At 43.6% G+C, this 20,614-nt stretch overlaps 1 protein-coding gene across 1 annotated transcript in view; it reads left to right on the top strand.

Annotated features, from left to right (window-relative positions):
- The window catches only part of CREB3L2 (cAMP responsive element binding protein 3 like 2), a 126,630-nt gene that overhangs the window by 77,878 nt on the left and 28,138 nt on the right, over window positions 1-20,614 (top strand). The window contains exons 3-5 of the mRNA XM_082473039.1: window positions 12,882-13,057; window positions 14,707-14,794; window positions 19,683-19,867. Of these exons, the coding sequence (XP_082329165.1) occupies window positions 12,882-13,057; window positions 14,707-14,794; window positions 19,683-19,867 (449 nt within the window). The remainder of the gene's footprint in view (window positions 1-12,881; window positions 13,058-14,706; window positions 14,795-19,682; window positions 19,868-20,614) is intronic.

The following is a 20,614-nucleotide window of genomic DNA, read 5'->3' as shown; positions in this document are numbered from 1 at the left end:
GACATCTCAAGTCAGTGAATTTAGCATTTTTCTCTGTATAGGAAGATGCAAGTGTCTGGGCTCGTTGAAATCATTCCTCTGATACGCACCTTAACTATCTAAGGCCAGTATCTTGTTCTTTCCCATCCTGAATCCCCTCAGGGTGCACAGCTGGGGACAGATGCAGTGGCTGAGGGCTTGATGGCTACAACATCCTTTGTTTGCTGATATGGCAGGTGGCATTCTTTCTCCACATGGTTCAGGATCTCTCGTGAGGTTGACATCAGATGTTGGCTGAGGCTGCAGTTATCTGAAGACTTTTCCAGGATTAGAAGATCTACTTCTAAGGTGGTTCCGTTACATAGCTGGCAAGTTGATGCTGGTGAATCAGTTCCTCTCCATGGCGTTGCTTGAGTATCACCACAGCATGGGAGCTGGCTTCCCAAAGAGTGAGGGATACGTTGGTGGTGTAGTGGTGAGCATAGGTGCCTTCCAAAGAGTGAGAGAGCCAAGACACCAAGGCAGGAGCTAAAATACTTTTTCTGACCCAGCTGTGGAAGTTATTCTGTCAGTCACACAGGGGAGTCCTGATTCCTTGTGTCTGGGGACCATACAAGGATGGGAATGCCAGAAAAACAGGATCACTGGGGGGATGTCTTAGAAGCTGACCACCACACTTCTTCTCATAGTGATGTCTGTAAACTGGCTTCTTCCATGTCTGAACTCCTTTATCACATGTTATCAGTGACTTACAGTGTAGCCATTCATTCTCCTAGTGGTTCTTGAGTTGTTAAGGGAGAAGGTATAGGAGACTGAATGAAGCATGTTCCCAGGCTTTGGTGATACATCAGGGGAGACACCTGCTCTGCATGCCCCATCACTGTGCAGACACACTGGGCTGCAGGTATTTGATCAGGTTACATTTTCCTGGCTTCTAGCAGTTGTCTTGTACAGGATCAAGCATGGTGCCAAGTAGAGGTAAGTATTTTACAGGTGCTTTGTGATTCATTTTAAAAATTTATTCCTTAGCTATTCACTGAGCACCTACTTTGTGCTTAATCTGCCACCGACTATCCTAAGCATTGGGGGATAAAGACTGAACACAATTTATAAAGATCTCTGCTTCATGGAGTTTATATTCTAGGATGTGAGGGGGGAATAGAAAATAAGAAAAAGTAAAGAAGTAAACTATATATATGTATTCGATGGTGATCAGTGATATACAGAAAAATAAATCGGAAAAAGAATAGGGAAATGTTGGAGGAGGGGGGAGTTTCTTAATGCATTCAAGTTGCCATAACAAAATACCACAGACTGGGTGACTTATAAACAACAGAAATATATTTCTCACAGTTCTGGAGGCCGGAAGTCTGAGATCAGGGTGCCAGCGTGGTTGGGGGAGAGCCTTCTCTGGTTGCAGACTTCTCATTGTGTTCTTACATGGTGGAAGGGGCTGGGGAGCTCTGTGGGGTCTCTTTTATAAGGGCACTAATTTCATTACAGAGGGCTTCACCCTCATGACCTAATCACCTCCCCAAGGCCCCACCTCCTATTACCATCACTTTGGGCATTAGGATTTCAGCATATGAACTTGGGAGGACACAAACATTCAAACCATAGCAGTGGGGGAGTTGAGATTTTAAATAGGATAGACAGGGAAGGCCTTTCTTTGAAGGTAGTATTTGAGCAAAGATCAGCAGATGAAGGAAAGAACTAGGTGTATGTCTAAGAGGCTTCTAGGCAGAGGAAACGGCAAGTGCAGAGGCCCTGTGTCAGGAGCGTGATAACAATATAGCAATACCTATATTGTATTTAGTTATCATCTGTGGAGCTAGTCAGCCGTTCAGCAGCCTTGTTTCTAGACTATGCAGATTAGAGCTGGCCTAAACAATCTGGGCAACTTTCCCCTTCAATTCCGTGTTTGTTGAACACCTACTGTGTGTCAAGCACTGTCGTAGATACTTGTGAGACAACGATGGTAAAACTTACACCCAGACTCTAGGGAAAATGCCTTGTACCCCAATACTTGATCAGACTGAATATGAGCAGTGTCCCAAGAGGAAAAGAAACTAGAAGTTCAGAAGACAGAGCGTACACCCAGTGAAGATCACAGGAAGAATTGCATGAACAAGGCAGAATTTCGTTTGGACCCTAAAGCGTTGAGAAGAGTTGAAACAGTGGTGATGGTTGGAGGGAAGCACATAGTGGGCAGAGGGCTAGAACACTGATTCTTCTAAACCAAGACCCCGACTAAAATGATTGCAAATAAGCAGGTTTCCAAAAGTTGAGGGTCCCTTTCTCTTCCTGATAACACTATTTCTTTGCTTTTTAATGCTAATCAGTATAAATGCAGCATAAAGGAACTCATGGGTGCCACCTATACTGATAGCTTAGTGTGGGGAGAAATGATCAGTCAGTCTTTTCCAGGAAGCTTTCTTATCATTAGACCAAAGCACACACCGTTCAGTTCCCCCCATCTGGCCCCTCCTTCTGTTTAGAGGTGCTATACTGCTGTGTACAAAGAATGTGTCGCTTGCTGTATTGTATCAATAAACAAAAGATGTTGTGGTCATCAAGCCATCAGCCAGACTGTGCACCCCGAGGGGATTCAGTATGGAAAAAAGCAGGATCCTGGCCCTGCTAGATGGTTCTGGTGCATATCAAAGGAATGATTTCAATGAGCCCAGACTCTTGCATCTTCCCATACAGAGAAAACTGCTAAATTCATTTCCTTGAGGTGTCCGGTTTTCTTTAATAAACAGTAATCTTTTGATGTTCCGACTACCTGGTTTTTGTTGCAAAAAGTCCTGTGTATCCCGGCTCCTCCCTCACCTCTTCGGGGCAGTCCCTCAGAGCTCTCGGAGAGGCTCTTTTCCAGGCTTAAGTCCTCAGAAAGTCTGCGGAATAAAACATGATTCTCAACTTTTAGGTTGTGCAACTTTTTAAGTCAACACTGCAATAGGCCATGCTGGTAATTTGCTGAGAATAGGTACAGTGGGTCAGATATATTTTGAAAAGAGTTTCTGATCCACAGTTCATCTTTGTTAAGTACCAGTTTCTCTCTGAGTAAAAGCTTTCTATGCCAGCTTTTTTTTCTAGCCACACAGCATGCAGGATCTTAGTTCCCCAACCAGGGATCGAACCCGTGCCCACTGCAGTGGAAGCATGGACTCTTAACCACTGCACCACCAGCGAAGTCCCAGCAAAAGCACTTTTATAAGTAGGGGGTAATGAACATGGATAGGAACCATTTGGGATGTGTGAAATCAAAGGTAGGCAGTGTGCATGAATGGATGAGGAACTTGCCCAGGAAAGCTTTCTCGAGTTCCTGGCTTCAATTGTTTTTCTGTGGATATACAAATGTTTGGGAACAGAATTATTTGATTCATTTGAACCCCAATTTGCATCCGCCTTAAGGGAGGATTAATTCACAAAGATCCCTCTGGAGTCAGTGCTCTCTTAAGCAGATTGCCTTCCTGATCGAGGAGGATGATAGTTCTTTAGGCAACGCATAAATAGGCAGCATTTAAAAATTGCTGTTTGCATTAAATTTAATATTCTTCATCTTTTGCATTGTCTAAACAGCTTAAGCAAAACTAAGAATTCTTGTTTCTAGTGATGGATAGTATTTCATTATATCTCGGAAAGCCAATGATTCCAATCTTCTTGTCCAGTTTTACTGAGATTAAACAATTCTTCTGTAATTACTTCTAAGCCTGAAACAAAGTGATATGCTAAACAGTTCGAGTATAGATGCTCTCTCAGTTTATTGGATTTCTCTCTTTTTTTTCCTCCCTCTTACTCCCTTTTCCCCTCTCTCTTTCTGATTCCCACCATCATCCTTCTTTCTTTCCCTTCTTCCTTCCTTCCTTGTTCTTTCTTTGCTCACTCTTTCTTTTCCCTCTTCCTCCCTCCTTGAACCCCAGGCCAACTATATTGGGCAAATGTAGGTGTTCTTATCCTGTTAGTGTATCATGTTCTTCAGATGGACTGTAGACCCCTAAAATTATATGCAAAATTTTGGGCTGTCAACGTTTGTCAGTTTTTCTGCTGAGAACATTTATAACTTTTTTTAGATCCTCAAAAGAGTCTGTGACCAAAAGAAGGTTGAGAAACACTAGTCTAAGATTACACAGGAGTCATCTGTCTTCAGGGCTGAATTTGACTGTAGACTTCTCTGAAACACTTGAGTTAAAGAACTTCACATCGTTTGGCAACCACAGGAGCCAGTCCTAGGAATGTGGGCTCGACCTTCAGAACCACCAGAAAGACATCCTACATTCAGCTCATTCATTTCTGCCCATGATTAAGGCTGCTAAGCAGGGTTTTCTGTTCTTTAAAAAAAAAAAAAGTAAAGAGGTTATAAAGAGATAAGCAGAAGCTTCCAAGTAGATTGAAGAATAAAAAGCTTATATGTGAATGACCAAGTCTTGCACCTCACCACCTGGAGGGTATCTTCATGAGTTACTCTAGTTTGGTCATGTTCCTTTGTAATTAAATTGGGATGCTAGGTATTCATTTGCTTTGTTAGTTAATTTCAGTCTTCTTCCTAAAGAAGAAACTTAGTAGTGCTGGATGAAGGCTGTTCAGAGAGAACTAGACATGGCCCCTATCCTCCAAGATAATATAAGAACCAAGTTGGAAATATATAGAATATCAACAGACTCAGTGTAAAATATACTAATACAGAAGTGATCTACTGGCACCATGCACAAGTCAAGGTAACTTTATTTTGGGTGGATTAAAGGACTGTAATTGTGGCTCTTCCAGGTCTAGAGAGGGTGGGGCCAGCACATAAATAATAATCATCTTCCTTCAGGTTAGCCTGGTTAGACTTCTAGAGTGAGTAGGGCAAGTGATGGCTGGGTACACTGGCTTAGTGTGGATATCCTAAGTTTAAGGAGCTGTTTTCATAGGTGGGAATGAAAACAATAGTCTGTGAGCTAAACATGAACAGATGCCGCTGGTATGAGGTAGCCTGATGGAAGGCGGAGACTCAGCATTTGATGGGAAACAAGGCCTTTGGAAAGTGGGATGGTGTTTTTCTTGGAGATTAAATGAAGAAAATGATGTCTCGTGGCTGATGATGCCAGAGCAGGGAAGGTGTGCATGGATATAGCAATGCAGGGAGAAATGGAAAGGCGTGTACCATCCATGGCAAAGGAAAACTGGATTTTGAAAGGATTAGCTGAAACCCAGAGCAGGATTAGCATACCATCCGGTGTGCTGAATAAAGGGTAGAGATGAGTCATGGGTGACTTAGGTTTCCTGTTTGCAGTGGGAAGACCTCTTGATGTTGAAATGTTCCAAGGCCGTGGGACCTGGGAAAGAAAGTCACAGAGAGATGATAAATAGCTGTATCTTCATCACATTTGATTAGAGCTGTGGGTCTGAGCTGACAAGAGCGTGGGTCTGAGCTGACAAGAACATGGGTCTGAGCTGTCTTAGAGGGGTAGATTCTAGGGTAAAAAAAAGGCAGATGTGTCTGTCATCTACCTACAGAGAGTAGCTGGGTCCCCTGACATGGATGCACTACAGAAAGAACCTGATGTGCTTGGGGTGGACAAGCAGGGGAACAGCCTTCCTTTCCGAGTCCGGAGCCTGGGCTAGTGGTGCATGCTTTTTTGCTATTCATCATACTTTTGAGATTACCTTTTATTTTCTTCTTCTAACAGGTTAAGAAAATAATGATGCTTTCCCCCCTTTTAGAAGTGAAATAATGACTTCTTCGTTTGCTTGGCCATTGCAATGCTAGAATGGTATAAGAAAGCAATATGTCCAGCTATCTAGCATTAAACTTACTCTATTCATGAGTAAAAGTCATTAATTCTCATGAAGGAAAAGAAATGTACACACAAGGGTTTTCTGTGTGTATATACTAAGTAAATCTTTTGAAATCAGTCATTTGCTCCACAGATATTTATTCAATGAATACTTTAAACACAGTATCCTATGGGAAGACCTGAGATGCCCAGTGCAGAACACGGATGGAGTATAGCGATTCATCTCTGGAATCAATTTGCCTGAATTGGAATCTGGGCTCTGCCACTTACTAATGGTGTGATCTTGGGCAAGTGGCTCAACTCTTGTGTTTCTTTCCTGATCTTTAAAATGGGAATAATAGTAATAATACTTAACCTTGTGTGTTGTTGGGGGGAGTAAATGAGTTAGTATGTATTAAGCATTTATAACGGTGCCTGGCAATTAGTAAACACTAAATACATATTAGCTCTTGTTATTATTGCCCTATGTAAATTACCACATAATTAAATACATAGTTTATCAACTGGCCACAATATGAACACCAGAGTAAGGGAAAGAGGTTCTGTAAGCACAAGCACAGAAAGCATGGAGTGAGGGAGGTGTCCGAGAGAAATCGCATCAATCACAGAAACCTGTGTAAATACGTGAAGACATTTAGAACGGTGCCTGGCACACAGTGAGCTCTCAGAACATTTTAGCTATTATTTGCTGGTGTTAAACTGGAATTCTTAACCTCAGGTACATTGGATTAGGAGTCCATATAAACAAAGGTGAGAAATATAGAAAGAACCAATATTGTACCTTTTGTAGTGGCTAATTATGGGCTCAAAATAACATTACTTGAAGAATACTCACTTTTGCCTAGAGATCTGTTTCATCATTGATCTCTTGCAAAGCAGTATGCTAGAGGGGCCAGGAGCAGGGCTGTGGGTCTGGTTTGCCTGCGTGTGGATCCCAGGTTGGCCGTATACCAGCTGGGTAACGTAGGGTGAGGGAGTTAATCTCTTAGTGTCCTTGTCTATAAAATGAGGGTAATCATAGTACATGCCTTCCAGGGTCACTCTTAGGATTAAATTAATTAATATATATCTAAAGCACTTGGAATAATGCTTAGCACATAGTAAACACTCACAGTTCAGTGTTTGCTATTTTTACTGTTTTCAACACTTCTTCATGCCGCTCAACACTGGAGGTGATTTCAGGGTCCAGGCACTGAGGGAGGGGACCCTGGGCGGGCAGGCGCCTACCTTCCGTCTGAACATGCAGTCGGCTACAGCTTAATATGATTCTGACATATTCAACTGCATTCCTGCCCCTCTCGCAGCCTCCAGAACCCAGCCTTAGCATTTTCCTTTAAGAGATGTTTACATCAAAAATCGGCCAAGATTCGCCAACTCCTTTGAAATTTTTCAAAGGGCAAACACAGTTATCAAATGCTGAAGGATTTAGATGAGGCATACTTCTTTAATTTACAAAAATTTCCTTTTTACTTTAGACATATTATATAAATAGCTAATGGGTACATATATGTGTATATCATATAAGTGGTATTTGTCCTATGTGATTTCTCTTTTTAAAAGTACACAGAGACACCATATATACATATGTATATGTGTGTATGTGTATATATATACAAAACACACACGCATATATAAGACATGTTTATAAAGATACTACCTACTCCCAATTTAGAGTTTAATCTCTTTTTTCCCCTTCCCAGGAATCAGTATCTATTCAGTGTCATTATTTATGCAGCACATATGGAAATGATTGAGGACCTGCATTTTGGTGTTGCCTCTATGTTGGCTTTGGTTTGTGGGGTTTTTAGCTGCTATCTTGGTAATCTCAGCATCTAGCCCCATTGCTCATAGCTGCTCCATTTCATCCTTGGATATGAAGGACTCATTGCCACGAGACAGTGGCTTGTTTTTATTTTCTTGCTGACAGCTAAGTGGTAATGCTGAGGAAATTTGCCAGTCGAGTTTGACCTTTGATGGGAAGCTGTTTATTTTATTTCATTTTTTATTTTTTTATAAAGTTATTTTATTTATTTACTTTTGGCTGCATTGGGTATTCGTTGCTGCACGCGGGCTTTCTCTAGTTGCGGCGAGCCGGGGCTACTCTTTGTTGCGGTGCACGGGCTTCTCGTTGCGGTGGCCTCTTCTGCTGCGGAGCACGGGCTCTATGTGCGCGGGCTTCAGTAGTTGTGGCACGTGGGCTCAGCAGTTGTAGCTCGCGGGCTCTAGAGCGCAGGCTCAGTAGCTGTGGCGCATGGGCCTAGTTGCTCCGTGGCATGTGGGATCCTCCCGGACCAGGGCTCCAACCCATGTTCCCTGCATTGGCAGGCGGACTCTTAACCACTGCGCCACCAGGGAAGCCCAGGAAGCTGTTTAAATAAAATCAGATGATACGTTGGTTGTGCTTCTTACTCCCCACAGTGCACTACTGACCTTATTGGGTGATGTTTTCCTTCTGAAATGAAACTTAAAAGGCATAAAGACACAATTTACGAAAACAAATTTTTCAGTCACTATCTGAGCTTCAAGTATTAGAAATTGGACAGTAGATAGAGTGTATACTGAGTCTTGTTTTTATAGTTTTGTCAATAACTCAACCATCTAAGTTCTAAGCCATGGTGCTCTGCTGATCTTTTGCCAATGAAATAAAACTACAAAAATAAGGTCACGTAGAAAAATTGTATTACATATTCTGCTGATTCCCTTTCCCTTTATCCTTTGTTTCTCCCCTACCTCATAGGTTACATTTGTCATTTTGTTTTCTCTAATTTGATCTTTATTTCCACTGAGGGACAGAGTACAAGCCAATACCTAGTAGTTCAGAATGAAAGCTTTTTTCTCTAATTTCAACCGCCACTGGAATGTTCTCACCAAACTTCTTACTGGCTAACTTTCTTCAACTGAAATCATTTATTTTATTATATAATTGGTAGATCGAATCAGTCAATCTACAAATATTTATTGATATGGTTCACAGTTGGTGGTTTAGAGGAATTATTATGGGAATAAGGTATACCTATTTGTTGCCATAGGTTCTGATGTAATGGATTTAATTTCTTGTATATACATGCAGCTGTATTGTATCAGCCAGCTGTATTCCTGCATAACAAATCACCACTAAACTCATTAGCTTTGACAACAATCATTTGTTATTAGAGCTCACATGTCTGTGCCTTGGCTGGAGGTTGGCTGATTTAGGCGTGGAGTGTCAGGGGCAGCTGGGTGATTTTGCTGATTTCAGCTAGATTCACTCACATGTCTAAGGCTGAGAGTTAGCTGATCTTGGCCAGGCTCATCTGGGAGCAACTCTGATTTACGTGTCTGTCCTCCTTCTGGGATCAGTAGATTGTCCTGGCACATCCTTCTCACAAGTGTGATGGCAAAGGTACAAGTGTGTAAGTTCAGCTGTACAAGTGCATTTCAAGACTTTACTTGTGTTACAAAGCTAACATCCTTTTGGCCAAAGCTAGTCATGTGGCCAATCCCAGGGTAGGGATTAGTCCTCAGTGGGAGGGAACTGCAAAATTACATGGCAAAGGACAGGGATAGAGGGACAAATGAAGAACTGGAGCCAGTTATGCAATTTATAACATATATTAAGGTACTCATTGACTCGTATTAAGTCAAGGGACTCTAAATGGGCCGCTTGACTCACTAAGGCTTCTTCTATCTAATAATTAGCATCATAAAATATAAAGCAGAGCAGGCAGAAGAAGGCCATGTCCACGTGTGATCATCCAGGGACAATATATTCCCAGAATAGGAAATTTAGAAATAGTATGAAACTAGAGAAAAAAAAAGTCACTCATGTTCTGAATTATTCTCCAGAGGTATTTTTACTATTTTGACATATTTCCTTTCAGTCTTTTTTCCCTATCACTTTCTTCATTAATAGTACATAAATTTATATTCAGGTTTTTTCCTTAATATTCTATCATAACTCTTTGCCTTGTTATTAAAAAGGGTTTAAACATGTAACATTACTGGCTGCATAATATTTCCATTGTATGGCTGTACCCTAATTCATTCACTTTGCCCTTCCTTTTTACTCTTTTGGTTACTTTCAGTGTTTTGTGATTATAAATAATGCTGCAGTGAGCGTATTTGTGCACACATCTTTTTTTTAAAAATTAATTATTTATTTTATTTTATTTTTGGCCGCATTGGGTCTTAGTTGCAGCACACAGGCTCTTCGCTGTGGCGCAGGGCTTCTCTCTAGCTCTGGCACGCAGGCTCCAGGGCGCGTGGGCTCTGTAGTTGTGGTGCGCAGGTTCCCGAGTGTGTGGGCTCTGTAGTTTGTGGCATACAGGCTCTCTAGTCGAGGCATGGGAGCTAAGTAGTTGTGGCACGCTGGCTTAGTTGCCTTGCGGCACGTGGGATCTTAGTTCCCTGACCAGGGGTCGAACCCACCTCCCCTGCATTGTAAGGCAGATTCTTTACCACTGGACCACCAGGGAAGTCCCTGTGCACACATCTTTATCTACACGTTTAGTTGTTTCTTTAATGGATCGGGAGATTTGGGTCCTGCCACATATTTGCTGTGTGATTTAGACCAGCATGTTAGTTTCCTCATCTATAAAAAGACATATCTGAGGCTGATGGCCTTAAACTTCTTTCTAATTCAAAAAATATCTTTCGAGGTAGAGCAATAAATTGCTGTACTGAAATGGAAGCATGAAGGCAACACCAGTTGTTTGTCCCCAAAAGGCTCAGGGGAGGAGAGGCAGCTTCCTTGGGCTTTTCTCTTGGAAGAGTTCAGGGGAAGTTTTGTTTCATAGTTCACGTATCATTATTTGTCCTTCGGCCTCCATCTCTGATACAGCAAAGATTATATAAAAAATTTTAAAATAGGGGTGTAGGACACTGAGCATTAAGAATATAAACTATCTTGACCTATTTTATGAATGTGTGTGTTTTGAGAATGGCTTAGCTGGATTGGAAGAACTAATTTCATTACCTGTCTCTATTTTGCTTGTAATTTTGTATTTGCTTTTTGTATTTATTTTTACCTTTTGTGCCTTGTGAATTATGTTTCATCACAGTAATTGTAACCACACAGCCATGGGATCTGGCCTTATCTCACCATTTCCTGGTAATTGCATATGACCTTTTTGTCAGGGATGCCTCCTTAACTGTTAATTTTAATATCTACTGAGACTATATTTCATCTTGCTATCTCTCTTCCAGTCTCTGCTAGGGGTAAATATTGCTCAATGTGGACAGGCTGTAAGTGTTGACAAGGCAGAGGTATGAACACATCATTGCTGAGTGGAGCAAATGTGATCTGTGCTCTCTCTGTCTCTCCAGCCCCTCCCCACATCTGTCCTAAGCGTGTCTTCCTTACAGGTGACAGAGACTTCTCATTCCTAAGCTCATTCTGGGAGTGGCATTAGATACTTCGTTCGGCTCCTCATCCAGTTGCTTCCCCAAGCTGAGCTGGGGGGCCCATCTGCCCAGCAGGGTTCTGCATCACCTGCAGTGTGGTCTCCATCCTCTGGCTGCTTTCAAAAGGACCTTTGTTACCTGCCCCTCCCGCTCGGCCAGGATGTGGCGCACACCCCGGGAATGATGGAAATCCTCCATCACCCCACAGCACTCCGCAGCTGCATAGCACCAGCTCTAAAAGCAAACACCTTCAACCAACCTAAGTCTTGCCCGTCTTTATTTTACCTCAGGAAATAAATTGGGGCTGGAATAATTAATTGAGTCAATTATAAATTGGATTTGGAGGAAAATTATTTTCCATGGTGCATGTGAATCTAACCTTTCCCTGTGTTTGAAGGAAGTTGCTTATGAAGTACAACCTTAATAACTGCGAACTTTAGTTTTTAGCTTCCGTGCCCACTCTTCCACTGCCCTCTTGACAGTTCTGAATGATGTTCATGTACCTTTTCATAAGAAAAGTTGAGCCCAATTCTTGAGTGTAAAATAATTCATAATGTGAATGACTTTGCTCCCCTGGACAGTAATAGCTCACGAAGCACCTGGTGTGTGTTTGTGTGTGTGTGTGTGTGTTTAAACGTTTTCATAAAGCAAGGGAGCATATCTTTGCTTTATTTTAGTCTCGTTTTAGTAAAACTGGTAACAGGTGAGGAATGCTGACTTTGGGAATCTCTGACTTGTTTTCTCTTGTTCTGCACCTCTTTGCAGCCTTTTTGCTGTTGTTCCCTTTCCTGCCCTCCTCCCTCCTTTCCCAGGGCTATGCTGAGGTACCTGCTCTGATGTAACTTGGTAAGAAATGCAAGGTACCATGCAGGCTCCCAGGAGAATGTCATTGAGTGATAGAGGTGCTTCTGTCTGTTCGGTGCTGTTGCTTTGTTGTGATCCCCAGGCCTGTGATCGTCACGAAAGCCAGAGGCAAGCCGAGACCAGACTTGGCAAGATGCCGCCCTTTCCTCTGGATGAGCATTTCATCCATTTCAGCAAGGGGCAGATGTCTGTTACAAACTCTGAAGTTTCCTAGAGGGCTAAGTAAAATTCTGGAAGTCTAGGTCAGGTGTAAGGCATAAGCGGCGTTGTAGAGAAGCAGACTAGGACCAATGATGGGGAGTGAGAAAAAAAGAAAAAGAAAACAAATAACCATCCACTGGGGAGAAGGACAGAGACCTGTCTCCAGTCCTGTCTCCTGAGACCCTGGTTGACAACCATTCGCTTCTTTCCTTCTTATTTTTAAATGTATATCTTTCTTTCTTATTTTTAAATGCATTTCTTGCTTTCTTTTTCTTTTCTTTCTTTCTTTCTAGATAATATATTAATTGGTTTGAAAACCAAAAAGTATAAAACACGACACATTGAAATTCTCTCTCCTACCCTATTCCCCACCCACCTAGTCTCCTTCCTGCTCTGCCCAGAGAGCCTAGTTTCTTTCTTTTATATGTATCCTTCCCGAGTTGCTTTAGGCATCCTTACGCTCAAGCAAATGCAAGTATAGATTCTCACTTTGCCATTCATGTCTTCATCCATTTATCTCCTCTCTCACATCCTCATTTTATTTCCTTTTATTCTACTCACAATAATTCTTTGTTGGAGCTTTTTTTTTGAGGAGAAAGGTCAGTGCCCTTTGTTTTACTTATACCTGATGCCCTGAACAGATTCACATGTGTGCTTGTCTTTTTCCCACAGATGAAGTGGAGAGTGAGAAATGGTACCTGTCTACAGACTTTCCATCAACAACCATCAAGACAGAGCCAATCACGGACGAGCCGCCCTCAGGACTAGTTCCGTCTGTCACTCTGACCATCACTGCCATCTCCACCCCTTTTGAGAAGGAGGAACCCCCTCTGGAAATGAATGCTGGGGTATACTCATTTTTCCTCCATACAAACAGATTGGATCAAAAGATACGGATCCTTATTCTCCAATAAGGCATTTAATCCTTTTGGAGCTAGTGGTTGTATATGTTTAAAGATACATAACTACATATGTATGTATGTATGTAAAAATGTATTTATGTATATATCTAGGATATGTTGATTTGGTGTCAGCATTGCTTATATCACTTCCTTTAAAGGCATTTCCAGAAAAATTGGTAGCAAGTCTCATTTCATTTTTTCTATGATTGCTATTACAAAATTTAAAAAATACATAGATATCCATGGGGAAAAAAAATTCTCCTGGAACTGATCTTTAAGCCAGTGGAAAGGGAGTGGTAATGATGATGATGTGATCCATGGCTTTCTGTGCCGTGGCAATAGGGAATGCTAGTGCCTGTGTAATACTTTACTTTCCTAGTGTAATGCTCAGTTGCCCTGACTTAATTCAGGGATCTCCCCACCTACCAATTCCTAATGTATTCCCCGTGGAAAACATAAGAAATCGGGAATTTCTTCCTTGCTCAGCTCCACACCTACAGCAAGTAGAATTCAGTTTTACCCCACCTTCTCTTTGGGTATTTCAGTGTCTGGTGATGGACCAGAGTCATACTTGTACATCTTCTTCCAGATACTGGAATGCAGTCCTAACTTTCCTTAAGTTCAAAGTCACAGGTTATAAACAATGACTCCACTGACAGTCTTTAAGTCAGATCTCCTCTGAGCGAGGTAGAGTGGTCCACCTGTTCAGGAAGAGGTAACACAGCAGTGGTGGGGCCACGAAGGCTCTGCTGCGTACTCACTCCTGTGCTCTTTACCTTCCATCCGTGTGGAAGATGAGGGACTGTGGACAGAGCACCTCTGCACTGCCCTCTAGAATTCCCTTCTCTATAGCTGCCTGAGTCTGTTTATCGGACTAGGCTTCTGGAGTCTGTATTAGTCTCCTTGCTCCATTAGATTTCAGTTCAGTTCATTTTCAAGCATGTCACTAAGAAAGGGCAGGGTCATGGCCTTGCCCCCCATGCATGGGCCAGAGACCTTTCCTCCTTCCCGTACTCAGTGTTTCACGGTTAGGTGCTGTCAGTTATCAGGAACCTGGAGAGAATGGATGCAGCTGGGTTCACACAATTCCTACCGCAGGACACACTGCTGGAGGCCATGACCCTTAAAAACGTACCAGACTATTTTGTGATAAAAGGCCTTTATAGTACCATAAAAACAATAGAAAGAAAGCACTGATAAGTGAGCCCTGGATTTTTTTTTTTTTTTTTTTTTTTGGCTGCGCCATGAGGCTTGTGGGATCTCAGTTCCCCAACCAGGGGTTGAACCCAGGCCACAGCAGTGAAAGTGCTGAGCCCTAACCACTGGACCACCAGGGAACTCCCGAGCCCTGGGTTCTTAATGTTAGAATTCTGAGGGTTCCGTCACCTGTGCTGCCAGGTTTGGCAATGAGGGAAAGGTTAAGGACTAAAACACCTCCCTGTCCAAGAAGCAGCCTGCACTCAGCCGGGCCTCGCCAGCCCCAGAGAAGCAGGGCTGCCCTGGGAGGAAGACACAGACGACAAATAACTCCCCCGGGGTGTTTCTTCAGGTTTGTTATTGGTTTTTAAAAACTGTGTTTGAAATTCTTCCTTTAGGTTGATTCCTCGTGCCAGACAGTTATTCCTAAGATTAAGCTGGAGCCTCATGAAGTGGATCAGTTCCTCAACTTCTCTCCTAAGGAAGGTGTGTCCACTCTCTCCTTTGGGTTAACAGATGTGGGTGCACCGTCTGAAGAGATGGGGAATGTGCGAGACAGTGCTGGGGTTGATGGTACCAAAGGCAGAACTTGCTTGATGAAATAGCTCTGTTCTTGATTGTAAATACAAACTTTGAAAGCTAAGTTTTTCCAGCTAAATCTTTAACTTTTACTCCTAGGCAGGGTAACTTTTCAGCATGTTCAATGACTGCTGTGACTTGGGTGCTGACAAGGGGACAAGGGGACCACTGCCCTCAAGCCATCCTGTGGATAAAACCCAGCTCCCTGTCCTGGAGTGATGATCAGTAGGGGCAAATAGGCACATATCCGCAAAGGCACCTGGCCCACTTACAACAATTCTAGTTTAAAGCCTCTGTGAAGTGAATTCACGGTTTATCTGTCTGACCAATTCAATGTTTTTAAATGTTGATTTCAGATGACAGTTGTTGCAAGGAGCCTCCTTTGTTCCTGCATCCCACTGGGCTCCTTGCCATCCATTTAGAATTAAGTAGTGTCACGCTTGGGGTTATCACACTTTCACTTTCTTCTTTCTCTGTGTCAGTCTTTTTCTTGTCCGGTATGAAGCCCATAGTCAGGAATCCTGAACGCAGACCCCTAAGTCTCACAGAGTCTAGGAAGCTCTCTCGGCATTTTTTTATTCTTTTCTTTCTTTTTTTTTTTTGGCTGTGTTGGGTCTTCGTTGCTGCACGCGGGCTTCAGGAGTTGCGGCGAGCGGGGGCTACTCTTTTTTGTGGTGCGTGGGCTTCTCATTGCGGTGGCTTCTCTTGTTGCAGAGCACGGGCTCTAGGTGCGCGGACTTTAGTAGTTGTGGCACTTGGGCTCAGTAGTTGTGGCGCACAGGCTTAGTTGCTCCGTGGCATGTGGGATCTTCCCGGACCAGGGCTTGAACCTGTGTCCCCTGCATTGGCAGGTGGATTCTTAACCACTGTGCCACCAAGGAAGTCCCTCTCAGCCTTTTTAATTGAGTTACTTTGCACAGATCGTGCTCTTAATTCTGTGCCTTCAGACACGCCATCCCCTCCCTTTTTATTTATACTTTTGGCACAAGGTTAGAAGGATAGCCCATCGGTGTGGTTGACAAATAGGAAATTAGTATATGCACTTGTCATGGGAAGGGTATCCGTGCTACGGTGTAGATGTAATGTGCAGATGTTACGTAGGAGCAGTGCTCACGGAAACAAAGTCTACCTTCATTCCACCAGAAACATACTCAGGATTTGATCCGTGACAACTTAATCAAGGTTGGCATTTACCCTTTATCATCAGTAAAGAAAGGATTCTGTTTTTAAAATTAGAAAGACGGACTAAAATCCATATTGAGACAGTATTTCTTTTCACTGAGTGACATACGTTTTAGTGCCTTTCAGCTTTATATACTGCTCCAAAGTAATTCCTTTCATTTTTGTGACACCGGTTACAACTATCACATAAATCTTGCTTTTTTAATCTATGTTGCAATATGCTTCAGAAAATGTCACAACTGTACCAGTGAATCCCCTAGTGGCTTCAGAATCTGGGATCACTGGAGGAGAAACGTTTCAAGGGTAAAGTAAATGGCCGTCCTTCCTCATCCTAGATATACAGAGAGGAGGAAATTCAATATCCTTGAATGCAACGGGGCTTCTAGGCAAAGTAGCCGGTTGTCCCCAGCCCTGTCAGTAAGTAATCCAAGAGCAACATTTCAAGTGATATTTAGAAATCTGATACCGAGGCACCTGTGGCCAGGGCAGTAGCTCTTAATAAGTAGGTAAGAGGAGATTGGAGTTTGCTTCACTTTTCCTGCCATGCCCTTTTCATTTTTTGTGGCACACCTTCTGCTTGGAAAGGAGAAAGGTATTAGAATAATTAGGGCTGTGCCTAGTGAAAGGGACACGTGAGCTCTGGTATTCTTGGTTAGTTCTCCAGACTAACCGCTCAGCACGGCAGACAGCGGGAGCCCCTGTTAGGTCTGGCCGCTCCTGGGTTTTGTTTTGTTTTGGTTTTGGTTTGCTTGTTTGTTTGTTTACCATGGTTAAAAGATAAACATTGTTAAAAGATAAACTCTAAAAAATTAAAAATTTTAAGAGCTTATTTGAGCAAAAATTAGTTACATTCTGCAGCGTCAAACCAGTTACAAAAAAAAAAAAAAACCAGTTACAAGTTTCCACCGACAGGAGCTGGGGGGAGACTTTTATAAAGAAAAGGTGGAAGCAAAGTAAGGAAATTATTATTATTATTATTTTTTTTAATTATTTATTTATTTAAGGTCTTAGTTGCAGCACACAGGATCTTTTTTTTTTTTTTTTTAAATGGGAATTATTTATTTATTTATTTATTTATTTTTGGCTGTGTTGGGTCTTCGTTTCTGTGCGAGGGCTTTCTCTAGTTGCGGCAAGCGGGGGCCACTCTTCATCACGGTGCGCGGGCCTCTCACTATCGCGGCCTCTCTTCTTGCGGAGCACAGGCTCCAGACGCGCAGGCTCAGTAATTGTGGCTCACGGGCCTAGTTGCTCCGCGGCATGTGGGATCTTCCCAGACCAGGGCTCGAACCCGTGTCCCCTGCATTAGCAGGCGGATTCTCAACCACTGCGCCACCAGGGAAGCCCTATTTTTTTAATTAAATTTTTAATTTTATTTATTTTATTTTTGGCTGCGTTGGGTCTTTGTTGCTGCGCACAAGCTTTTCTCTAGTTGCGGCGAGTGGGGGCTACTCTTCGTTGCTGCGCAGGCTTCTCACTGCAGTGGCTTCTCTTGTTGCAGGGCATGGGTTTAGGCGTGCAGGCTTCAGTAGTTGTGGCACGCGGGCTCAGTAGTTGTGGCTCACGGGCTTAGTTGCTCCACGGCATGTGGGATCTTCCTGGACCAGGGCTCAAACCTGTGTCCCCTGCATTGGCAGGCGGATTCTTAACCACTGCACCACCAGGGAAGACCACAGTAAGGAAATTATTGATTGGATATAACTTAAAGCCAAGTTGGCTGTTTGTGACCGGTTGTCCTAGGTTTCAGTCTGGTAACCTCAAAGCATTTAGAGGCTTAGATTTTGGGTTTGCCTACGTAGGGCCATCAGAGCACTGGAGCCACCCCAGTCTGATGGCTTCCTTGCTTAATTCATCTGACACTACAGAGTGCCATAGGTCGTCATGGCATTGGGAAAAACTTGGTTAACACGCTTGGGACTCCTTCCTAGGTGAGCACATAAGTTTAAGGCACATACCTACCCTCCTTAGCTGCCTGGAAGTGGTGGCAGAAGAGTTGGCAGTGGAGATGCATAGGATTGTTTTAGAATATTCTTTAGCTTTAAGAGTGCCCATGGACTCTAAAAAACCAGGGAGCTCTTGGACGGAGAATCATCTAGTGAAAAGCAGTATGTTAGAAAGAGAAAAGAGATGGGTCAGAGAAAGAGAGAGAAAGAAAGTGTGCTGTGAATGGGAGTGGGCGCGGGGGATGGCAGAGAGAGACATATCACCTGTGGTTACCTAGGATATTCAGGGGTCTCAGTGGGCGAGAGAGCCATCTGGTTGCAACTTGTCACCTCCAAAGGCAGCTATGGGGGGACCCTTTCTCTTAGGTGAGAAGCCGTGTGTCAGAAAGTCTCTTCCCATTCACAGTACATCAGGCAGGAGACCGAGACCTCTCCATGGCCCCGAGCTGTTCTCTGGCCGAGGAAAGCCAGGTGTGTATGAGGCCTCCAGGCTCCTTGCCCAGTTCAGAGCCGCTGTACTCAGGGCTCTGTTGTCCTGGGGGCCCCAGGAGGGGTGTGAAGTGAAAGGTTTACCCAAGGTCATGTTCCTTGGCTCAGGAACAGCAGCTGGCTGTCAAGGTATTTCAGCACAACGTGAAGATTTGCAGGTCAGAAAAAGAGTGAGACCCCCAAAGCTCGTTTGTCAGGTTGAACTCAAGAGTGGATTCCTCCCTCGGGAACCCATCCCTCCTGCCCTGGAGATGCAAGATTGGCACCGGCTAAGGCTCAAAGGCCCCGGCAGAGTGTGTGGGCGTCTCCCTGAGGAGAGGCGAAGGACGCTTAGATGCTGGAGGACTTTGTGGGAGGCACCCCTCCCCCAATTGGTCTTCCAGTGCCTACCTGTCTATCCACAGATGGATTGGGTATTATCTGAATCAAGAATGCCTGGCATCTGGCCTATGGGCCCTACCATGCACATTCCTCCAGAAACAAATGAGCTTTTCTCAAACACTCATGGGCTCCCTGCTTTTGCTATTTAAAAAAAAATGATCCTAATACATTAACATGGTTTACAAGTCAAACTTTGGAAACTATATGAAATGAATAGAGGGAAGGTTATGCCAGCACTGTCCCTAGCTACTGTAATTTCCCCTGCTCCCACTATGTCATAATTTTATTAGTTTCTTATATACCTTCCAGAGTTTCTTTACGCAGATACAAGCAAATGGGGGTCTGTATTCTCTTTCTCTCCTTTTTCATACAAAAGGAGGGCTACTTTATACGCTGTTTTGCACCTTGATTTATTCCCCTCCTCTATAGGCTGCGACCAGCAGACAATAATGTCACATCTACTGAAACCCCCATTGACCAAAGTAAAACTGAAAAACCCAATCCAAAAATGTATCCAAAATAAAGCCTGAAAATCCAGCCAAGAGCACCTGCCACGAGGCCATATCAAGGACTGCGGACTTGGAACCCAATAATTCAACCTTTCAAATTTTTTGAAAGAAACACTCTTAAAATCTAACCTTAATAGTAATACATCTTGGAGGCCTTTCCATATCCACACGCAGAGATTCCTCATTCTTTTGTTCTGCTGTCCTGCGTTCTGCTGTAGGGATGTTGAATGTTGAACTGCCCCAAGTCCTACTCTGTTGCTCCCTGATGGATGCAATCCGTTCTTTTCCCCTCAGCCTCCGTGGACCACCTGCACTTACCGCCCACCCCTCCCAGCAGCCACAGCAGCGACTCAGAGGGCAGCCTGAGCCCCAGCCCGCGCCTGCACCCCTTTGGCCTGCCGCAGACCCACAGCCCCGCCAGGGCCCCAGCGCGGGCCCCCTCGGCACTTGCCAGCTCCCCACTCCTCACCGCACCGCACGTGAGTGTCCCCTGCATCCCTGCACCCCCATCCCCCATTCTGTCACTCGGACCTTCACCCAGCGTGGGTACCGTTCGGAGCCTGTAGGAAGTTTTAGGTCTAACTGCTGAAGCAGGGGGATGACGGTCTTAAAGAACATTTTCTAAGAACTGCCTGTGACCTCATCATGCTAACACATTCTCTTCCTTTCCTGTGCACACTTCCAGTTTTTATTCACATGTTTCTTTTTTACAGCTACAAACATGAGGAATAAAAATGTGTTGTTATTCTTCTCAGAATTGTATCACAAATATTTATCATCAATTTAAGCGGTCTTTATGACCTATGATAGGAAATAATTTATTTTTTAAATAAGCAATCTTTGATGAACTGAAAAATCGCTCTGAGAGTAAATGCGTTGATGTCTAAAGCTCAAAAATATAATTTAACCCTCTTTGTCTGTGGTGCAACTCTTAACCCAGTGACTCAGGATAGACATCATGAGTCAACATTCATCCCTCACATATATAATTTTTCCAAATAAAAATTAGGGGTAGGGCTTCCTTGGTGGCGCAGTGGTTAAGAATCCGCCTGCCAATGCAGGGGGCATGGGTTCGAGCCCTGGTCCAGGAAGATCCCTCATGCTGCGGAGCAACTAAGCCCATGCGCCACAACTACTGAGTCTGTGCTCTAGAGCCCACGAGCCACAACTACTGAGCCTGTGTGCCACAACTACGGAAGCCCACATCCCTAGAGCCTGTGCTCTGC

The sequence above is a fragment of the Balaenoptera physalus genome, assembly GCF_965194825.1.
Source record: "Balaenoptera physalus genome assembly, chromosome: 8".
In the NCBI taxonomy this organism is placed as follows: Eukaryota; Metazoa; Chordata; class Mammalia; order Artiodactyla; family Balaenopteridae; genus Balaenoptera; species Balaenoptera physalus.
The sequence above is the reverse complement of the archived record's forward strand: the minus strand, read 5'-3'. Positions and strand labels throughout refer to the sequence as shown.